At 42.9% G+C, this 20797-nt stretch overlaps 1 protein-coding gene across 4 annotated transcripts in view; it reads right to left on the reverse strand.

Annotated features, from left to right (window-relative positions):
* The window catches only part of ARIH2 (ariadne RBR E3 ubiquitin protein ligase 2), a 34796-nt gene that overhangs the window by 4928 nt on the left and 9071 nt on the right, over nt 1–20797 (reverse strand). For 3 of the 4 annotated variants that reach the window (XR_008731726.1, XM_055707022.1, XM_055707023.1), the window contains 11 exons: nt 12393–12460; nt 10626–10689; nt 8091–8238; nt 7263–7384; nt 6258–6367; nt 5123–5240; nt 3630–3680; nt 3509–3530; nt 1823–1974; nt 605–748; nt 191–259 (listed from right to left, as the gene is read on the reverse strand). Coding sequence is in view for 3 of the 4 variants with exons in the window: in XM_055707022.1 (XP_055562997.1) it covers nt 191–259; nt 605–748; nt 1823–1974; nt 3509–3530; nt 3630–3680; nt 5123–5240; nt 6258–6367; nt 7263–7384; nt 8091–8238; nt 10626–10689; nt 12393–12460 (1068 nt within the window). In the remaining variant the exon portion in view is untranslated. Of the gene's footprint in view, nt 1–190; nt 260–604; nt 749–1822; nt 1975–3508; nt 3531–3629; nt 3681–5122; nt 5241–6257; nt 6368–7262; nt 7385–8090; nt 8239–10625; nt 10690–12392; nt 12461–15026; nt 15051–20797 lie in introns of those variants that run through there. The other variant, XM_027806218.2, reaches the window with a different exon arrangement.

Consider the following 20797-nt stretch of genomic DNA (forward strand, 5'->3'; position numbering starts at 1 on the left):
AGAGGATTGAGCTGCTGGTCAACTCAAAGTGAAGAGGAAAGGTGCAAAACCATCTACTATTTGTCCTGTCCTTACCTCAAACTCAGGGCTATTATTTCAGACACTGCCAGGCTCTGGAATTCAGCCCAACATGCTGCCAGCTACACCCCAAAAAGCTATCAGCAAAAAATGAAGAGCAAAAACATCTTACCAGTTTCTTTCTGGGGCCAGACTCCATGTAGTAGGCATATGGATATGTGTACTGCAGGGTGTAACGACACTGTCAGGGAGCGGGAGGAAGAGAGAGAAAAGAAGGACAAGAGTCTCAGACTTGGAAGTCAGCACAGTCACATCTGTGGGACAGGCTAAGAAGCTACCTTGTGTCAAGGAATACTGGACGCTTCATGGTGGAATTTCCTACACCTTTCCTTGGAGGAACTTGGGCAGCTAAAGTACAGCTTCACAGAGGACACTTCCAGATGATTTTTGGCTAGTTCATGTCCTAGACCAGAGGTACTGTCCCACATATCCACAACCCCTAAATACCCTTCCTCACTTGGTGTTGTGAATTCAGCATCCTGGTGTGTATTCTCTTCTCTGTATCAAACAGGGCAAAACTACCCACCTTTGCAAGCAGTTTTGCAGCATTTTGTAGGTATTGCCAGTCTATCCATGTTCCCAAGTTGTTCATAACTCTTTCTTGGATTTTCTCCTGGATTCGTTGGTATGTCTGTGCCTCCAGCTGTAGGCTTTTATTGTGATTCTCCCACTGCAAGGGGTGGGGGTAGGAAGATAGGGAAAGAAAAAACGGCATGAGAGCAGAGTACTGCTGATGTAAAAGCAAAAGCTCTAGCAAGCAGAAATTGAAGTGGGGCAGGAGTCCAGCAAGGCAAGACATGCTGTGGGAAAGAACAGCAAGGCAGCACCTCCAGTAGCAAGTGGCGGAGGCTGTACACAACAGACTGACAGCAGCAAAGAGCAGGGAGCAAACCCAGCTCTACAGAGTGGGCATGCCCTCCGGTCACACAACGACCCTGCGTCTAACAAGACAGAAAGTAATGGCGATTCCCCTACTCAAAGGATTTCCATAGAAAGGTCAGGAGTTTAAATCAACATTTAACACGGGCTCTGTGAGCTCCAACATCCATGTGCTCATTGTAAACACAGCCACTTCCCAAAGCCTGTTGGTCTGGAGAGTCAGGAACGAACACATTTATTTTACCATAGGACTTGGCTCACGGTGTGAAGAATAAACTCATTTTAATGGGGAAACTGAAGTGCAGCAGCATTTAACATCTACCGCATTCTCTTCTAGAATGCTGCTCTGGAATTGCACTGTATGGCCAGGTGCATTGAGCCTGCTGTGTGGACAGAGATGCTCTGACTGCAACTTTTAAAAATGTGATTACATGAAATACAAGGGAAACTTTGCTACAGCCAATGGAGCTTTGAACATGGCAGAGTTTATTTAGTCTTTGTCTCTATAAGGACATACTGCAAGGAACTGAAGTTCCCTGATCCCAGATGGAAATGATTGGAGCAGTATCTATCTACTGCAGCAGCACTCAGCCTGCAGGAAAACGGTACAGTGGCACACAGGTAATACCGATTTTCTCTAGCACAAGAAAATATAGGAGCGAATATGATTTCTTTTGGCTGCAACATTACTTGTTTGGATGGGAATTGCAGGGCAGGATTTTGAGTGAAAAACAACAGGGCCTGAAAATTCTGCACAGATTCTCTTTGGGCAGTTTCTTGCACGCAGATTGCTGGCAATGACCTTTGCACCAGGCAGGGAGCATTAAAAGGCTACAGCAGCTCTGGCCAAGGAGATGTCTCCTACCCTCTCAAAATAGAACAAGTACTTCTTAAGGGCCTCCCTGGCCTGTGCTTGCTGACTCTGGTTTACAATATCAGGATTCTCTTTGTACCGACTGCATTCGTAGTACTCGCTGCCGTGAGTCTTCCAGTCTCCCAGACACATCCAGCAGAAGTCTGCAGAAAACAGCAAAAAACTCACTGTGATGCACAGAAAAAAACCTCTGAGAATGAAAAGCTTCAGGAGACACAGCCCATCTGTTTTCAGATATTTCTGCTAAGCTAAGAAACATACGTATTTTGTATCACCTTGCACAATGGAATGCAATAATGAGCCAAAAATACCAGCTCGTCTTGAAGATTTTCATTATACAGTCTCCCATGCAACTACAGAAAATAAATCCTGAAGTGCTGCATCCTGTGCACCAAGACCAATGGGAAGAACTGTGTTTGTGCTGTGTACAGGCTGTCACTCTAGATTAAAGACGAGGCAGCCTGCAGTCTTATTTGTGAGTTGCATCCTCCCCACCACTGGCATACTGACCCATGCAGACCTCTAGCTGAATAAAATATGAACAAATCAAATCCAAAAGTGAACTACCTCATGCAAAAGAAAGTCTGCCCTCAGTTCTCTCAAGAAGGGAACTACCTAGGTAACTTCAGATATCAGTGGCTTATGACAGACACTTCAAGTTAGGAGCCACTGAACTGGGAAGAAAATGGAGGAAAGAGAGCAACAGCAAAACTCTCATGACAATTTCCAGATTTCAGAGCGAGGCTGTGAGTGTACTACTGGGAAGGAAAAGAGATGGAGATTAAGTTGCTACAATACGAATCACTTCTGTGTAACTCATACAAGAGACTGAAATTTGTATTTGCAGAGTCCACCAGCCTTCTCGAGTGCTAGTCACCATGGTACCTTAGCACTTGCCTGCTCACCCCTGTCACAGAGATCCATCAAAGCATGTCCAGTGCTGCTGAGGACCCCAAGCAAAGGAAATGAAAGAGGACAGTAATCTTTAATCATCTTCCAAATAAGGTTCTGATATTACAATATTTCCTAGTGGCACACTTAGAGGGCTGAATACAAAACAGCTCACTCCAAGGCAACAGAAATTAATTCTGCCATGAAAAGATAAGTGTAAGAACAAGCTGTCATTTTGTAGATCACACAATGGGCCAAAGACACTCAGACTGCTAATTGCACAGGGATGGACAGAGAAGTCCAACAGATAATGTCAGGCAGAACAATTCACCGCTCCTGCAGTTTCATCTGGGTTGAAGCTCATTATTTCCACCACTAAGCAGAAGGATTTAAGCTGATCTGAGTAAATGGCTCAGTTCTGCCAGTATTTTCAGCTGACGACAAATACAATTACACAGAAAGCATTTAATACTCTTCTCTGAGATGGATTCCACTGTTAATATCATGGCAGAGATGGAGACTTCTCTATACAATGGACATGCCAGGAAGAGGGAGCCAAACCAGTACTGAATCAGAACCCAGCTCAGATTCACAGCCAGTGAAAAAAATAAAATAAAGCTATCACATGCAAGTCTGTAATACCCTGTTCACCTTTTACTAGGGGGGAAAAAATACTTCAGTCAATGTTCATAATTTGTCTTCATATCACAAAAAAAAGCCCCAAACCAAAGAGAACATCACCACTAACAAACACTGCAGATGAAACTGCTTCCAAACCCCACTTACCATGCTTGCATTTGGAACATTGCTGAAAAAGAAGAGACAGGAGGCACTGATTAGTGGAAAGTGGGGGGGAAAAAAAAATCTTAGAACAAGGAAGGTTTGACGTATTCAAGGAATTGCTCACCATGTGATTGCAGCCTCCATTCTTTTCAATACAGATATTGCACTTGGGACACTGGGGAAACAGAAGCATTTGTTAGATCCAACCCTAGCAACCTTCTGGAGAATGACAACACTTCTGTAATTATTCCCCTCCTGCTTTCTTTTTTATTTGTTTTTTAAATAAGCATACATGAGAATATTTACATACACCCTGCCTCCTCCCAGTTCTTGAGAAGTCAATTTAAAAAGGCGGGAGAAAGGCCCAGCCAGGGAAGTTACACTGCAGCACTGGACTGCTTGCTCAAGACAACAAATTTGCTGTTGTTACCCCTTGTTAAACTGAAGGTCTCACTGAGTTACCATTTAGCTGTTGCTCTGGCATAGGGACACAATTAATTCACGTATGACAGTAGCTTCCACAGCTACTTAGACTTCAAGATAATCAGCACTATATCCTGCCTTCAGCAGCCACTAACAGATGACAGGTAGCTGCAGAGAATCTGGCTGACCATAGAGCGAACTGCGCACTTCTTCGCTCCACTGATGCTCTGGAGTGTCTCGTTCAGTTACGTTTTTTGGGTTGCGTAGGTACAAAGGAGGAAGTGAGTTTTGCCGCTTATTAAAATATTACAATTAAAATTTGCCACAGGCAAAATGTATGCAAGGACAATGCTCAATAGAACAGAACCTTAGTTCTACAAAACAGCATTTCAGAAACAATGCCATCACATGTTGACAGCTTCTCCAGAGAATGAAGGGAATTTAAGATCTCTAGTCCACTTCCCTAACGCAACTGAAGCTTATAGCTAATTAGCCCTGTCACAATTGTCATTGGCTACAGTAGAACAAATGCCAGCTAAGAACTGTTTTGAAGTCAGGCCACAAAAATCCCCCGAAGACTTTAAAGTTCTAATCTGCAGACAACTAATCTGGAGGATAAAGGTAGTATACCTAAAACTTGTAAAGACAAATCTATAGGCAGTGTGCATACTATGTAATACTTTTTCTTTTTCTGGGGTCTAAATCTACTAGAAGTACTTCAACATCAAATTTAGAGACTTCATCTATCCCATTTGGCAGTCCTTGCCAAATCAAGGCTTTATCCCCCTCAACTTCCAGTTCACACTATGCCACACAGTTATTCAGGTTTAAACACCACTAGTGGCTTATTTGGTACTGACTTCCCACTTACTACACTCTCTCCTTCCATTTGATATACACCTCCACTGATCATTTCAAAGCAGCCACAATTCTTTTGCCCACGGGAGGGCTGCACACCTGGCTGCCAAAGACATTCACACCAGGTCTGGAATAAGGACCACCAGGTCCTGCAGGAGGGCAGCACAGTGTTCCCAAGGCACTCATTCAGTTGTGTTATATCACAGTCCTTAGGGAGCTGCGAGAATTTGCAGTCTGTGAAAAAGCCCCACACAATACTACACATGTATACAACTGTATCTTGCTTCATAGACCGACTAGAGGACAAGAAAAAGTCATGCAGGTGGTTGTCCTTACATCTTTAGTGTGAGCACTGATGTAATTGGCTGTTTCGGAGTCATCTGCACACTTGGTAAGCCATTTCCGAATGGTCGCACAGTCTGTGGGTGCGTGGTACATCTGCCGACACTTAAAGCTTAATGGGGGAAAGAAGAAAAACAAAAACATATTGATTTCCAAGGAAGCGACTCAAGAATGGAGGTTTTCCTGATGACCAAAATCTGGGAGGCCAAGTGAGGGCAACAGATGCAAATTAACTTGTGTATTACTAGAGTGCAAAGACCAAGGCTGAACTCCAATAAAGCTCCATCCTTATGCAGAAGCCAGCATCAGGATGCCAGTCAACCGAGGCGTTCTCTGACAAATCATGTCTGAGAGCTGAGACGTCCCTCCCTAGAGTCTACCTATGTCTGCTCTAACACGACTGCAGAGGCTTGGGACATACCAGTGGCTTTACAAGTAGCCTGATTCCAATGGTAGATACGAGGCACCTGCCTTAGCATGATTTGAGCAGCTTCAGGTGAGCAAGGGCCATTTGCATGGAGATACCAGTAAGCTGGGTCTCTAAAAGCAGTTGTATTATGCTCCACAGACATTCTCAACAGCAGTGATCCTAGAGAGCCAGGAGCAGAAGACTCTTTTCTCTGATCCCATATAAACTTGAAGTCAGACAAGGAACATTAGCATTCCTATTCAGCAGACTTGTATTCTTGCATAAGCCTCAAAACACAACAGACATTCTGTGAGTCAAATACTTGTAATAAACTTAAAAATTCAGTGCCAGCAGGCAGCAGCGAGGCCTCCACATCCATTACTAGAATCTCCACCAGTCACTATGTCTACACCAAAATCTGTAACCTAGCCAAAATATGAGAATGGCAGATTTGTAACCCCTTCATTACTCAAGCCCTGCATTGCCTGGTTATCAGAACATCCAACTCCCAAGGAGTTTAGGAAGTGGGGGGATGGCTGACCACCTGCAGAAGTCAAACCCCTAGCGTCCAATTACTCAAGCTAACTCAAGTTACAAACAACTCCAGCAAAACATTTGAGATGCTTCTACACACTGAACCTGTTGGCAAGCAAATGAAGTAGCTCTGAGGACAGCATACACTCGCCCCGTGATCTTTATTTAACCTTTTCTGTTTCTTACCAGAAGACCTCATTGCAACGATTGCACTGCACTCGCCGGGCTTTTGGCTCTTGTACCTGTATGACCATAGGACAATCTGCACCAGGACACAGCTGCAGCTGATAATGGCTCTGTGAATATATGAAAGTGGCAAGATCAGAAGTGGATGCAGAAGAGCATTATCTGTTCAGTTGTAACCAGTCCTATCCTCAAAAACATACAAGTCAGTTATTTCCTGTTGAAAAAAAGTGAAAACTGTCACCAGGTCTAACAGAGCAGATAACTAACACTGCCTTTCCTAATGTGGAAGAGGTTTATTTACAGTTTCTCTAAAATAGGGAATTCAAATGGAGGGTTACAGACCAACCACAGCAACACAACCATAGGACCCCATCAAGATACTGAACAAAAATTTTCACCCCATCTGTGCTCTTTCTCCAGTCTCTCCCTATGCCCTAGAATGTATTCATTTGCTTTCCTGTGGTGGCTGTTCCCTCTCAAAGGGTCTCTTACCGAAGACAGGTGACACCCCTCTCTTACTGCTTCCCTGCTTCTTGAGTGTTCCCAGTCTGTTCCCAGTTACCAAAATACTCCTGCACATTTAACCTTAACAACTGCTGCTTTAATTTAAAAATCCTCACATAAGATGTTACTGAGCCAGCCAATTCATTTGGGCTACAGTAAGATGAGGGACTTATTTTTCAGAACCTAAAATTTCTATGCAAGAGCAAGAAGGACTTTAAAACGCAGACTGAAGTTTTATGTTCCCAGCTGCAACATTCTGAGAATTCTGAAGCACCAGCCAAGGAGTTACTGGGTGACCTTATAGCAGAATTTACTTTGGCAACCTACTAGAGCCTTTTGTCAGTGAGGCTGTCCTCCAGCAGCAGCCACATCATGTTTATCAGGAAAAATCTTGCTGCAGTTACTGCAGTTCTAATCAAAGATGCAAGACACTTCAAACAAAATTTCTGCAAGTCATTGGTGAATTCACCCAGGGTATTTTAAAACTGAAAAAAGCAATACCTCCACATAGTCCCTGAAGAGGTAGCGCCTGTATTTGTCTTTCAGCTCTTCACTAGGCAGCAATGGAAACACAAAGTCTTCTGGTGTCCGAAGTAGGCAGTCCTGAGCCATGCAGGAGACCCCTGAGAAAGCAACATTTTAGCACAGCGCAACTTAGTCCAAGGAGTGAATGCACAGAGAGTGTTCAACACAGTTTCCTAGGTGCCATCTGTTGTTGTGGCAAGAGGGACACAACTGTGAAACAAATCTATCGGGGCTGCTGAAAAGCTGAAGCCCAACTGTCTTCGCCGAAAGATGACAGGGCTCATGTGCGTCCAGGACCAGTAAGTGCTTCAACCAGTATTCACAAGGTCAGATATTTAAAGTGGAAAATTGCATGTTACTGCCATGCCAGCATGAAAGACAGGCTAGGAAAAGCCCAAAGCAACTCTGGCAACTACTGGCTTCTACCCAACACAAAGGGAACAGATGTTTGCATCCACAAGCACTACAGGGGTAGTGCATCACAAGAGATGCAAACTCAAAATGCAGCAGATTTTCAGCCTCTAACTTGTTATAGTCATGCTCTTGAGATCACATGGGGGAAAAAAAGCAGCAAATGGATCTATGGACTTGCATGTTTTGTTAGGCAGGAGGAATGCTCTCCTGGGGATATGCCAACACTAAACCAGGGATTCAGATAAGATTGGTAGTTCAAGTTGTTTGTCACAAATATTCATTCCATGCTCCATTTTCTCATTACCAAGATGTTTTAGACCAATTCAGCCAGTCATCAGAACGGCCAGCATGGCAAATACAGACCCAGCACCATATCCACCTTTAACTCACCGACTCCAACACCATCCTTGACGAGCACTGTACAATGCTGCTCCCAACAGCTGCGACAGAACTGGTGCTGACAAGCCAGAGAGAGCAAGTTCTCCTTCCGGACAAACTGCATGCACACTGCGCAGTGATGGGAGGAATGTACCATTGCCTGGGAGAGACACAAATCAGCATTACAGTGAAAGGATCCCAGCTCTCCCAGAGTATTCTCACCTTATCCATCATCATGGCACTTGCATCAACTTCATTGTGCTAATGGTCTCAGGTGAGCTCCAGGCCAGAACAGGTTCATAAGCAGCTGGGGTGCTGGGGTGCTACACTGCCCCGACAGTCAGTTCTCCTTAAGAACCTCTTTAATCTCATGGAGCACAACAGATTGGCAGTCACTGAACAGCTCCTGCCTCTAATCTAGTGCTTCCCAGAACGCACCTTTACTTTTCTGGTTCTCACTCTAGCCTTGTTTGAAAAATGAGGTGATACATAACTGTGTTAGTCCTTCCCTGAATTTACTGATATTCTTTGTTAGCTGGGTCAGTATCTATCACTGCTCCACAGACCCTGGAAAGCAGCTATAGCTGGAAGCAGGCTTAGCAGTGCCCTTGTGCTGGACAATGGTTTTGGGTACGAGGAGAACCAGTGCAGCATGTAGAGTGTTTATACAGAGAGGAAAGGGAGTTCACAGACCATCACCTCACATCTCTTATCTTCTGCCTATGCTACGTTTGACAAAGCAGGTACCATCCCTTCAGCTGAAAAGGATTAGAAGGTTTGTTTCAAGTCAGGCATAATTCTGCTACTGCTTCACTAAACCACTGGGAAGCAGTCCGGATCTCCCCTTGGGTAGCACAGAGCTAATCCCTAGACAAAAGATCTAGCCTTCAACACATCTTGGCTCACCCTTGAGACCTGAAGGACTACGTGTAGCACAGCATCATCAAAAGCAAGGCTCTACAAAGCTGTTAGAAGTTTATATTACTATTTCTCCTTTCACAGAGAAGCTCATATAATCTCTTTTCATCTACTTAAACCTTTGCTACTCTTTGAGAAGCTCATGTGAGACAGCCGCCAGTTTCCATGCCTAGCTCTGCATGCCAGGGACGCAGAGAAGCAGCAGCATGATACACAGCCACATGACCAACAGAGCTTGTTGATGAATATCCTTGATGAATATAGCATGACCACATGAAAAAGGAAACAATGCAACTTTGTTCTAAGTGGCCTCACTTATGGACCAGAACAAGAGTCACAGTCTGCAACTGTGTTGATTGCCTAGATCAACTGCTCAACTTGAACAGCATGCCCACCACCTCAAACTTTCACATGCTGTCCCTCTGAGCACGCCATTATAGCTTCTCCCTATAGGGTCAGTTGCTCTACAGACACTCAGTACGAGCATCTGCCCCCAAAATATCATCACACTGCATTAGGAGCTGAAACACAGAGCAACTTGCCCTAGCACATACAAAAAGACTGTAATGAATTGCCTACCAGACCAAGTTTGTCAAGACTTTAACCTGAAACATGTTCCTTCCCAAAATGAAATCACCATTGTAGTGGGAAGTACTTGGGCAACAGCTGGTGCAAGAGTCAGACAAATCTCCAAATACATGGACTGCTTTGCAGGTATGTCAAACAACAAAGATTCTTTTCCGGACTCTAGGCAGATAATTTGAATTCATGAAGCTTACTCCTGTCAGCTGTTTTAGCATTTCCACTATTGCTGTTACAAGTCAGCTCAGATGCCAAATGAGGCTTTTAAAATCTCCCTTCCCCCCCAACCCAACAGTGTTTCTCAGATGTAATATTTTATCACTCAAAATCTGACACATGGCAACGTGTTTTGGGGTAACTGTGGGTTGTACTAAGATGCCCACTGTGAATGAAACCCGTAAAGATGCAACAGAAAGTTTCTACTTAAAGGTGGGGGTGGATGGGGCACAAAAGTCTAAGACCTGTGTAGTCCTGGCTGCAAAACAGAGGCTGTTAGTTAGTTCAAATATCAGTACTGACTGGCTCAGCAGCAACACCACTGGAAGATTTGGCTTAAGCACTCCTGAGCAGAGCAGTGCAGCAGTCATCTTGGGGGGGGGGGGGGGGGGGGGGCGGGGGCAGGGAAGGCAGGCAGGCAGGAATCCTCTACTCCAGCCACAGACAAGCTCTTCTCATTCTATGCAGCCACAGCTTCCCTTGAGTGTCTTTTACAGAGACAGCAGAATTGGAAGAGGTAGCCAAGCCCATGCACTCTGCTTCTTCTATTGTACACCATCACTCATGCCCAAAAAAGAAGTTAATTTTCTTGAGGCAAGAAATCCTTGAACACTACCTGCATGACAATAGCAAAGCTGCTATTTAAATGTTAGAAACCTCTCGAATGCATTCTCATTTAAAAAGTAAACCCAGTATTGAGTTAGGGTGTTGAACCCAAGTTTGCAAAGGGTTAACACAGGACAGACTATGTCATTAGTAATGCAATCCTCTCATGAGGTGGGTTCAGAGGTGTCTGCCAAGGGAACAGACCAAAATAGTTAGCATACTTACATGTTTGGATGAGGTGGGCTGAACTCGTGCTTCTACTAGCAATTGGGCAGCATTAGACTTGTGCCTGAAAAGGCAATTGAAGAATAATCAAATCAATTTCTGAATACATTTTGCTTTGTTAAATTGATCCTTCTCACCTGAATAAATAATAGGCTCTGTGCAAATGGTGCGGTAAGTTTCAACAAAGGAAGTGAAAACATGTCCTGTGTAAGGCTCCTCACACAGTGAGCTGAACTCTCATAACAAAAATTTATGGGTTTCTTCAAAATCGGAAACAGGAATAATATTTCTCCCAGTAATGGATTCCTATTTCCCTCATACTCCTTGATGAATATTTTTCTATAACTCTTTCCCTCCCCCTGAAAAATTATTTTTGAAGCTAAGATTTTCTATCCACACTCCTAGAGCAGTCCTAAGCCAGTACCCATAACAACACACTCCAGTGAGGCTCCTGTCTGTCTCCTGTTCCTTTGTAAAACCAAACTATCCTGGTTAGGTCTCATTTTGACTCCAGTCTAGATAAGTATTTACTATGGGACAGATTATCACCCTTTAGGCATATGAAGCTGTCTACCAGCAGCCTTAGAATTACAAGTTTTGCTGGTTGTGATTTTCATTGCAGAGGAATGTTTACATATCAATGAATTCAGAAATAGCAGCCTCACTGTTGTGACCATGCTGTAAATCCTCCCTCTCCACTAGCGCTTTGTAATTGTACTAAGGAGCTTTCATTTGAGAATGTCTCTTTGTACCAAGACAGAAGTTTGAGGACCAGATTAACTGAAGAACAACTTCCAAAGTCATAGCTTTAGAAGTAAACTCTTCCCCAGACTTCCTCCTGTTTAAACCTACTTAGTTAACCTACAGAATCACCCTGAGCTGCTGCTACACGGGAGTCTTGCCCTCCACGTTCCCCAGAGAAAAGCTTTCACAGGATACATGGTAACCAACGAGCCAGTTACCAAAGATGCTGCAGCAATATCCATACAGGAGATGCATTTCCCATATGTTCTCTGGACAAAGTTGCTGGCTACAGGGCCAAAAATGGCATGGCAGAATGAGTCAGACTGATGTGCTCTATTTTCAGACAATGTTCAATTCTGAGCCAGTATTTTCTGGAGGGGCTGCCAGACAGCAGTGCCTCCTGACACACTTCCTGTATATGTTTCGGCAGAGTCCGAACCCTCCTGAAATCAGTTGGAAGACTTCGTTTACAGTGACCAAGCAACAAAGGGGCTGCACTTCTCAGTTCTCTCACATCATCTTCTCCTGCTCTCCAAATGCTAGTCAGCTTGGAAAAAACATCACTTATGTTCAGAAGGAGCAAAAACTTCCATGTGAATGTACTACTAAAGAATACATCAGCATAGGTTCAGTGCTCCTTTACGATTTATGGTTCATATGTTCAAAACAGAACATACGTTATCTTTATATTTGTTAAAATAAATAAATATAGATGCAGCACTCTCAATCTGTTATCTCAAAGTTTAAGCTAAATGCATCTACAGGGTTCCCAGCACGACAAGAATTCCTCTAGACTGAAAGACATTCACCACTACTACCCTTTCCCTGTTGACAAATTTCTTACAGGCAATGCAGCCTCAACAAAACCAGTGTTTTTCCTCTGCCTCCCTGGAATGGACTGTGTGGCCTACTTTCACGTTCAAAGATGCTTGTCAAGATGACACTTATGGACCACTCTGACCAATCCTGCAAAGTAAGGGGAAAAGCACTGAACACAGAAGAGATAAGACTGTTTACACTTACCTTTCCAAAATCTCTGAAATTTGCCAGTGGAAACTAACTAATACTAGCTTTGCAACAGCATGTGATACCTAAGTGGAAAAAAAAGGAAAAAAAAAAAAAGTCATGTTAGGCATATTTTGAGGCCACACCTCTGCTTAGGTGCTTAGGACTATGATCATCTTAAAAGATTAATAAATCATACAAACTCAGTACAATATCTCAGTGATACTCAATTCCCAATAAACTACTAGACATTATGTTCACAGCCAGTGCACCTGCAATATACAGGTTGGAATGAAGCATGGATGTACCCAAACTAACTCACATATTTGGTCACAACAGCACAGAGAAGAAGGAACCAAGAATTCACTGGATTAGCTTAACTGCTCATGGAAGCTCCACATCCAGTCCTGACTACAGTCGCCACTGGAGAGGCCCTGAGCAGACTGGGATCAGGGACCTCACTCAGTGTGCAAAGTAGGAAACACAGGGCAGACAGATACCACTTACTGAGTTGGAGAAGCAGTAACAAGCTGCTAACACAGGCATGCTGTGACAGCAAAGGGTGGGGGAAAACCCAAAACATTTTTCCAAGCCTTCGCTGTAGAGAAGAAAATTATACACTGGACTGGAATAGGGAGATAGAAAGCTACTGTGACAGGGACTATCTCCATACAGAGTTGCTTGCATTACGTGGACTCCTGGCAAGCACGAGCAGAGTCCGTGCTAGCCCAAGCACCTTCTAGAATACTGCAACGTGACATTTAAAGTCATGTTACAAGGGTATAAGCAAACAAGTTCTCCTTTGCTTCTATGCATTAGTTTATTTCAGAAGAAACCAGACTGCTCCGCTAGCACAAAAAGGCTTGTACCCACCAAGACAGTAATCTGCTGAGCTGCTGGACCTTCAGCCTGCCTCCTGATCCTTTCAAACCTTTATCAGGCCCTGCAGTTCAAACAAAGCAGGTCTCCTGCAAACAAGACACCTCTTCCAGGGGAATTCAGAAGGCTCACAGACCCTGCCTCCACACTCCTCTCTGTGCTAGGAAGCACCTGGGCAAGCCCAGTGGTCCACACATTCTGCATTCAAACACCCTCCAGCGTTAAAGGACTCTACCTCCTGCACTCCAAGACAAGCTATCACCATAGTACCTCTCTCTCTGCTACACATACAGGAAACACAAGACTTTCCGTCCTAGCTGCACAAAAAGCTCCTTTTATTTCCCTAGAGAAGCTGTCAGTACAAATCATGATTTGAAAAGTCATAAGCCTTCTTGAATCCTACTATGGGTGAATCACAGGATCCAATGCCCTGATAATACAGACACACAGCAACCCCAACACAACCCTAGAAGGAAAAACAAACAATCATCACTCCTACAAAAAAGCCAGGCTCTGCACACCTAGGAGCAGCATATTCATTACTCTTATAAATGTACCCCACTGAAGAGGTGCAATTTCATGACACAACACAACTGACCTATTCGTGCCACATGATATTGCCCATCCTGTGCTGGCATCTGTCAGTGCTGGATGGTTGGTTCAGTGAGTGAAACCAGCACAGCACCAATATATGATGCAGCCAGGGTTTGTCATTGGCTCTTACCTACCTCTACCTTCTGATTTGCCCACTTCGCTGGTCACTAAGAAATCCCACTAATAAAAGAGTAATTTTCAATGTTCAAATAATCCTTTTTCTAGAAGAACTGAACCATTAGTTCACGCTTTCTAAGATCTGGTATGCCACCTTCTTCGACTTTACCAGCGATGTGACCCTCAAAACAAAAGCCACCCAGGCAGCACTGCCCTCCCTCCCAGCACTGAAGCCTGTGATTAGATGGAGCATGGAGTATGGGGCTGCTGCTGGCAACACAGTCTCTCTCCCGTTGTACAGACAAAGTGCCACTGCCAGCTTTGGAAGGGCTGTTATCTTAAGCCCCCAGCATGGCAGACCCAGACAAACACCTTTGACTTGCTTGTACAAGGAAGACATCTGCATTTCGCGTTTGTAAAAACAAACAAGGATCAGAAATGTGGTCTCTACAAGACTGCCTTCCTGAAAATGCAAGCCACATGTTAATGAATCATTCTGGAACAGCAATGAAATTATTTCTCAGTAGCAGTAAGGAAGAGCTACCATCCTGGCAAAAAAACCCAAACCACCAGATTTAAATGGGAAGTTCATCTGTATCATATGAAAATCACTATTTTTCAGTTGGATTTTCAGAGCCTGAGGTGTAGCATCTGTTGCAGCATCACGACTCCATGAACTCACTTGTTCCCGTAAGAGGAACCAAGTACATTCAAGAGTGAAGATGTATAGAAAAAGAAATACAAATACCAGCATACACATTTCTGAAATCTAACAAACTACCCTAACTGAATCAAATGCTTCTGAGTCAAATTGTCAGGCAAAATGTGGAATTAATGCTCCAGAAAGATGCCAGATTAACAGATTTAGGAGAATAATAAAGTTTCTGTGACCATTCCTATTTTTCTCCAACTGCAAGCACTGACTGGATCAGTTGCAGTGCTAATTTTATTACTTTTAATTATAAAAGCACCCAAGAATAAAATTTTCTGTTCATAAACCCAGGTCCATGACATGAGTCCGCTTTCAGAAAAGCCCTGAAGCAGAAAAGTTTTTGATACTACCTGACTGGAGTGCATGTGATCTTGCAAAAAAGAAGTCCCAGAGTCAGGCAGTTGCAGCAACACACCCACAGTCTGCTTGGCATGGAAGTACTAGTTCTTACACACGAAAGATAGATAACATTCAAACTGTAAGAAAGAGGGATGGGGGAGAAGTAGATAACTGATGAGGCTGAGGCTGTGCCTGCTGAGCAGAGTCTCACCATGTTACAGCCTAAATCCTGCTCACCAACAGCAAGGCTGGTAATTCAGAAGGCAAACGTGAATACCATCAGGGGCCAACACTACTGGAGAGATTCAAGAGAACAAGCATGAGAAGAAAAGTGTTTAACAAACGTCTCCTTCTATTGATTAGCAGCGCTCCCCAGCCTCTTCAATGATTGTACATTCACGAGTGAATGATTGTACCAAGTCAGCCGTTCTTCCACAATAATACCCCAGAATCATTGAAGTGTTTCTTTGCAAGCAGCAGTCAAAACATGCTAAGGACAAAAACCATACCACTGCAATGAGAAGTTCGGTACATATGTACATAATTAATTACCTTACAGTACTGGAGAAGCAACATACAGAAGCTGATAGTGCTAGCTGAACTATTCAGTTAGAAGACATTGATGCCCCCTCCATATCCACCCACTGCAGCCTTGCAGCTTAGGAAATAAGCCTTGGCTGCAGTGCAGGCACACTGCCCAATCCAGCATTTCCTGGACAGTCAGAAGTTTCACACACTGAAAGATCTCAAACTTATAAAACATCTCAGAAAGAGCTCTGATTCAGTCCCCTATTAGTAACTGGGTGCCACAAGAATCTTAGGTAATTCAGGAACAATAATGCTTTGTCTCACACACAAAATAGATAAAAAAAAGATGCCTTCAATAAATTGTCAGCTTTGTTTAAACTTTCTTATTCATGTTTCAGAGCCAAAAGAGATAGTAAGATAGCCCACTTGGTGTCTTGCTGGCAGCAGGTCATTTCAGTAAAATAATTCTACAGACCACAGTGCAGAAGGAAATGCATATTCTAAATGCTGCACGTCTATTTTAGTTCTTGTCTACAACTGATGGACTGTGCCGATGTTTCTCAATAGCTTGACTTCTCCAGAACTCTTCTAGCTGTGATTAGATTTATTAGTTTAGAAGATGAAAGCTGAAACTAGTCATGCTTCAAAATTTCTTTCCCTCATTCTCATTTCCCTATTTTCTAAATGTCAGCTTGAAACGTTAAGACCAAAGATGAGCTCAGTCCAAATCTGAACTTTTCAAACTTAAGACCAGGCTTCTTTCTCTACGATGGAGCAGAAAAACTGAAGAGAGAGGATCTCAACCAGTCTGCAATGTCCAGATTCACCTTAAAACAGGAGTCTGGTCACCTCAGAAGCCTCTTTGAAACCTCCATTAGCTTAACTCTGACTTACCAGTGATAGAAGGCTGCTGATTGCCAGAAACAGGCACCAAATGCTAATGTTTGTCACTGCACTGGAAAAGGGGCACAGTGCCTGTGCACGCAGGAAGGGTGCCGAGGGGAAGGTGCTCTGCATAACGGAAAGACTCTACAGGAGTTGCAAAAGAAGTCCAAACAATTTACATAATGCTGGGCAAAATTAGATTCTGAAAGCAGAACAAAGATTTGCCATCACACTAAACACACATTGATTCATTTTCTGGAACAGAACACAGTATTATTTTTTTCTTATTATTTATATCTCCCCTTATCTCCTGGGTTCTTTACTCTCCAATATAAGCAAAATTCTCACATTTCTGAAGTGCGAGAGTCTGGCACACTTTAGGACAAGACAGTATCAAAAGAATTTGCAAAGAAGTTCTGCAGGTACCTTGCTGGGTTTATAGAGCTGTAAGACAACTACGTCTCAACTTGCTTCCCTGGGTAAGCTAAATTGAAGAGCTGAAGCTTCATCTCTCTACAGCAGAAAATGTTTTCAACCATGCCACTTTGACAGCTGCTAATTCAGACAGAAATGTTTCCTAAAAGCTAAAAAAGCACTGTCTTTTGTAGAGCTTATATTCTACAGAAATTGCTCATGCATATTTATGTCACATGCATATCTCATGAGTTCATTTCACTTTTCTCCAAGGGATGGCCTATTTTTTGGAGGTGTGTTTCAGTCCTCACTTTTGCAGAGATACAGTATCAGGAGTTTAAAACAAGAATTATCACATGATTCTCAAAGAGATTCAATGCAGAATGAGTTGGAGATACTATGATCTAGTTGGAGCTAATATCCTGTGGATTTGCACCAAGCTGATAATTTCTGTTAGATTAGGGTTGCACTGAAATGTCTGGCTCATCAGATGAACATAAACATCAAGATGAGCATAAAGAAATACAGCTTCCATTTCTCTTCTTTCCCCTAAGCAAAGTTGGTTTTTTCTTTTCCAAATAGATTTAAGCAAATAGAATTAATATTGAGAAGCATTTATTTTAATCCATGAATAGCTTTTGTTAGTTCTACAAGGAAAGGATGAACCTGGGATGATACTAGTTTGTGTACTGCATCAAAACTTCTAAAAACACACTCTTACATTCTTTACAACAGTAAAAAAACCCACAGAACAAGAGCCTCTGAAACTGTTGCTGTTGGTGACCAACTATGGGCAAAATAGAGATTGAATTGAGTTGGTGGTAGCATAACACCTTAGAAAGAAACCATAATTTGTATAGAATAATTCTGATTAAGAAAATACCTTCAGACATATTTTACTTAATGAAACAGAGGTAAAAAAAGTGACCCACAAATGGAAAACCCCCACTATTTCACACTCATTTCCCTTGTTGAAAGTAGATCTGACTCCCTTCATGCCCCACTGGAAAAACTATTTGACTGCCCTGTTTTTACTGGAGGATTTTTCTCAGAAAAGTGCAAAAATATTAGGAATTAAGAAGAAATAAAAGGGCAACCAAAAGCTTTTTTTTCACCATATTTCCCCCTTGGTTTAGATCTACCTCTTAGACTTACAATATACAGTCCTGGTAGAAAACTCAGGAGGTTGCAAGGGCTTGAGCTGTGATCAACATCACCTGCCATAAACACCCCAAGTGTTCAAAGTCTTGCAACAAAGGCCACTGCATATATTACAGGTTTCTGAGCATTAGAAGACCATTTTCAAAACTGAATTCAAATTAGTTTCACTTATTAGGAAAAAACCCACAGTTTCAACAAAATCATATACCCTAATTTTATATCCTGGGTTCAGTCAAGCATAAAAAAAGGTGAGAAAAAGCTCACAGTATTGCTTACGATTTGTCTGACATTTCAGGCCCTTTCATGATTACAGGCTACAGGCTGCACCAGGAAAGAAATGCAATTTGGAGTCTGTAGCTGCAGTCCTGATACCACAGAAAGGTCCTGATAAACAGCACTACACGAGCTCTGCTTCATCACAGAGTTTTAATCTGTACCCTGTCACTCACTGCCTGGCATGCAGAGACCTGGTGTCAGTCTGCAAGATTAGAAGCATATTTAGGAGCCAGCGTGCAGTTTGGGAATGACAAATACTGCCAGTGTTACACACATGGTTCGTGAAACCCTCAGTGCACAACCTAGTTGGCCACAGACTGAAGAAAGGGGATCCCGAGTTAAATTCTAACTCTTTCTCCACACTTACACATTGCTTTAATCCATTCACTCTCCTACACAGGACAGCACCAATTTCAGCTGCAGCTGCCAACAAACAGGATCAGCAGGACTCAGCTAGGAAATCTCAATATACGTATTTCTCAAGCTGTTAGGCTAGTTTCCTGAGAAGATTCAGAATTAAAAAAAAAAAAAAAAAAAAAAAAGACTTAAGCAAGATGGTATACCAGAAGGCATTATTACAAAATAGCTATGAGATTCCTTCTTGAAAGATTTAGAGCGAAAGAAACGCAGTAAGAAAGCCGTAAGACAGCACACGGATATAACACTGGAGACTCCCCAGCTGTACTCACGGCAGCTATTCTTTCCAACGTAACACAGTGCCTGAGAGCATCAGCACCCAGTGCGTGCTGCACTGTCTCCCATGCACTGCCAAAGCCCCCCAGCAACACCCCCACTGCTGCACTCAACTCGTCCCCTGCCTAGGTGTTTTCCCAGCGAAACACGAGAGCAGTGGACAATTCCTTCTGGTTGACAGAAAGGAGGATGTGGAGGATGCATAGGGAGGAGGCAAAGGGCAGGTAATAACTTGAATCCACACAACCCTGACCAACAGTTCAGGACACAGGGCAGCCAAAAAAAAAAAAAAAAAATGGAAAGCACTGATGCATGCACACAGCCACAGCAGCGTGCACATGCAGATCGCAGGGCTTAGGTAACTTTGAGCGAGTAATCCCTGTTCAGTCCCAAATAACAGTCCTTTACTTGACAATTCCAGCTTCTAAGGGCATTTTTCTTTTGTTATAAAAAGATGAAGAGGAGGAACATCTGCTTTGTTGGTGTTTCATAGTGCACAATGTAGCTTATTTGTGCTGTGCCATCATTAACAGGCACAGCAGACAAATTTGGCACCGCACTTCAGCTGCTTCACGCCGCCCCTGTGATCAGGCTGTCCAGCTGGAAGCTTGCAACATGAAACAGTTACTGAAAGATTGTTTTCGCATTTTTAATGACTTGTGCTTGCCTCTACCTCCCACCAAGATCAGACTCATCAACAGCTGCGAACAGATATTTTTTTTTTTTTTTGCTCACTGCAAAGTCATACTGGCTGTAAGATACACTCAAAGCATGAATCACAAAGAAATGTGTGGGCTATTATCACCCTCCACATTTGTGGCTCATTTTTCCAATCAAGTTGAGAATTTCAGCAGTCCTGGGCAATAAGTAACAAAACTGATTTCTCTCCTCAAATGACTTCATGAAGTTGTCACAAGGTTGCAAGGTCTGGGCTCTCCAGCCAGCTCTCTTATCTTGCTGACCAGAACTCTAGGAAAACTTGCTACACTTTTTTTTTTTTTTTTAAAAAGAAAGAAAAAAAATAAACTAAACCAGACACCTTTAGAAGCCAAAATAAAACATACACTGATGACAGTTATGGACATATTCATGTCCTTTTGATGTTTAACATACCACTACAGTACAGGCATTGTGAATCTGGTAGACAACAACACAGTTTTTGTATAGCAGAACTTCCAGGATCTTTCTGTTTGAGAACAAAAAGTGGGTAAAGGACAAAGGTATGTCTCAAACGTGTGCTCCTAAGGGCTGTAATGTCAGACTGGATGCCCCACATAATGTTGGCTTGATATTAAACCACAGACCACAGTACAGATATAAACCTGCATGTCCTGACTAATCTAGGGTTTACAGGTACTTTGAAATAGTGTGTTATCATTGCCAAACAGAACCATAGGGGCTCTGTAGAGAAGTCAAATTTGCCTACCAGCATCTACCATTTATAATAAATGATATTTAAATATTTACTAATATATACTAATATTTATCAGTGTTGGTTCTTATGGACATTAACTCTGAACATAAATTTTTCAAACTCTGTTCTTATGTACGTGCATTTTAGTATTTCAAAGGGCTTTAACACCCTTTCTGTACTTCAGGTACTTCGGTACAGCTAGTCTTTTGCAACTGCCATTTTATGTTGCGCAAGTTTCACGAAGTCATTATGGCATCAAAAAGAATGACTATGCAACACTGCAGGTTTGTTCAAATAAGCACCCCACATACTTGCTCACAGCTTGCACAGTGATACAGGGAGGCACACGTGCCAGTGTCTTCACATCTGGCTCTTTATAGACTTTTTGCGGTCCCACTGAACGGGCATTCT

Source organism: Falco cherrug, chromosome 4 (genome assembly GCF_023634085.1).
Source record: "Falco cherrug isolate bFalChe1 chromosome 4, bFalChe1.pri, whole genome shotgun sequence".
Classification (NCBI taxonomy): domain Eukaryota; kingdom Metazoa; phylum Chordata; class Aves; order Falconiformes; family Falconidae; genus Falco; species Falco cherrug.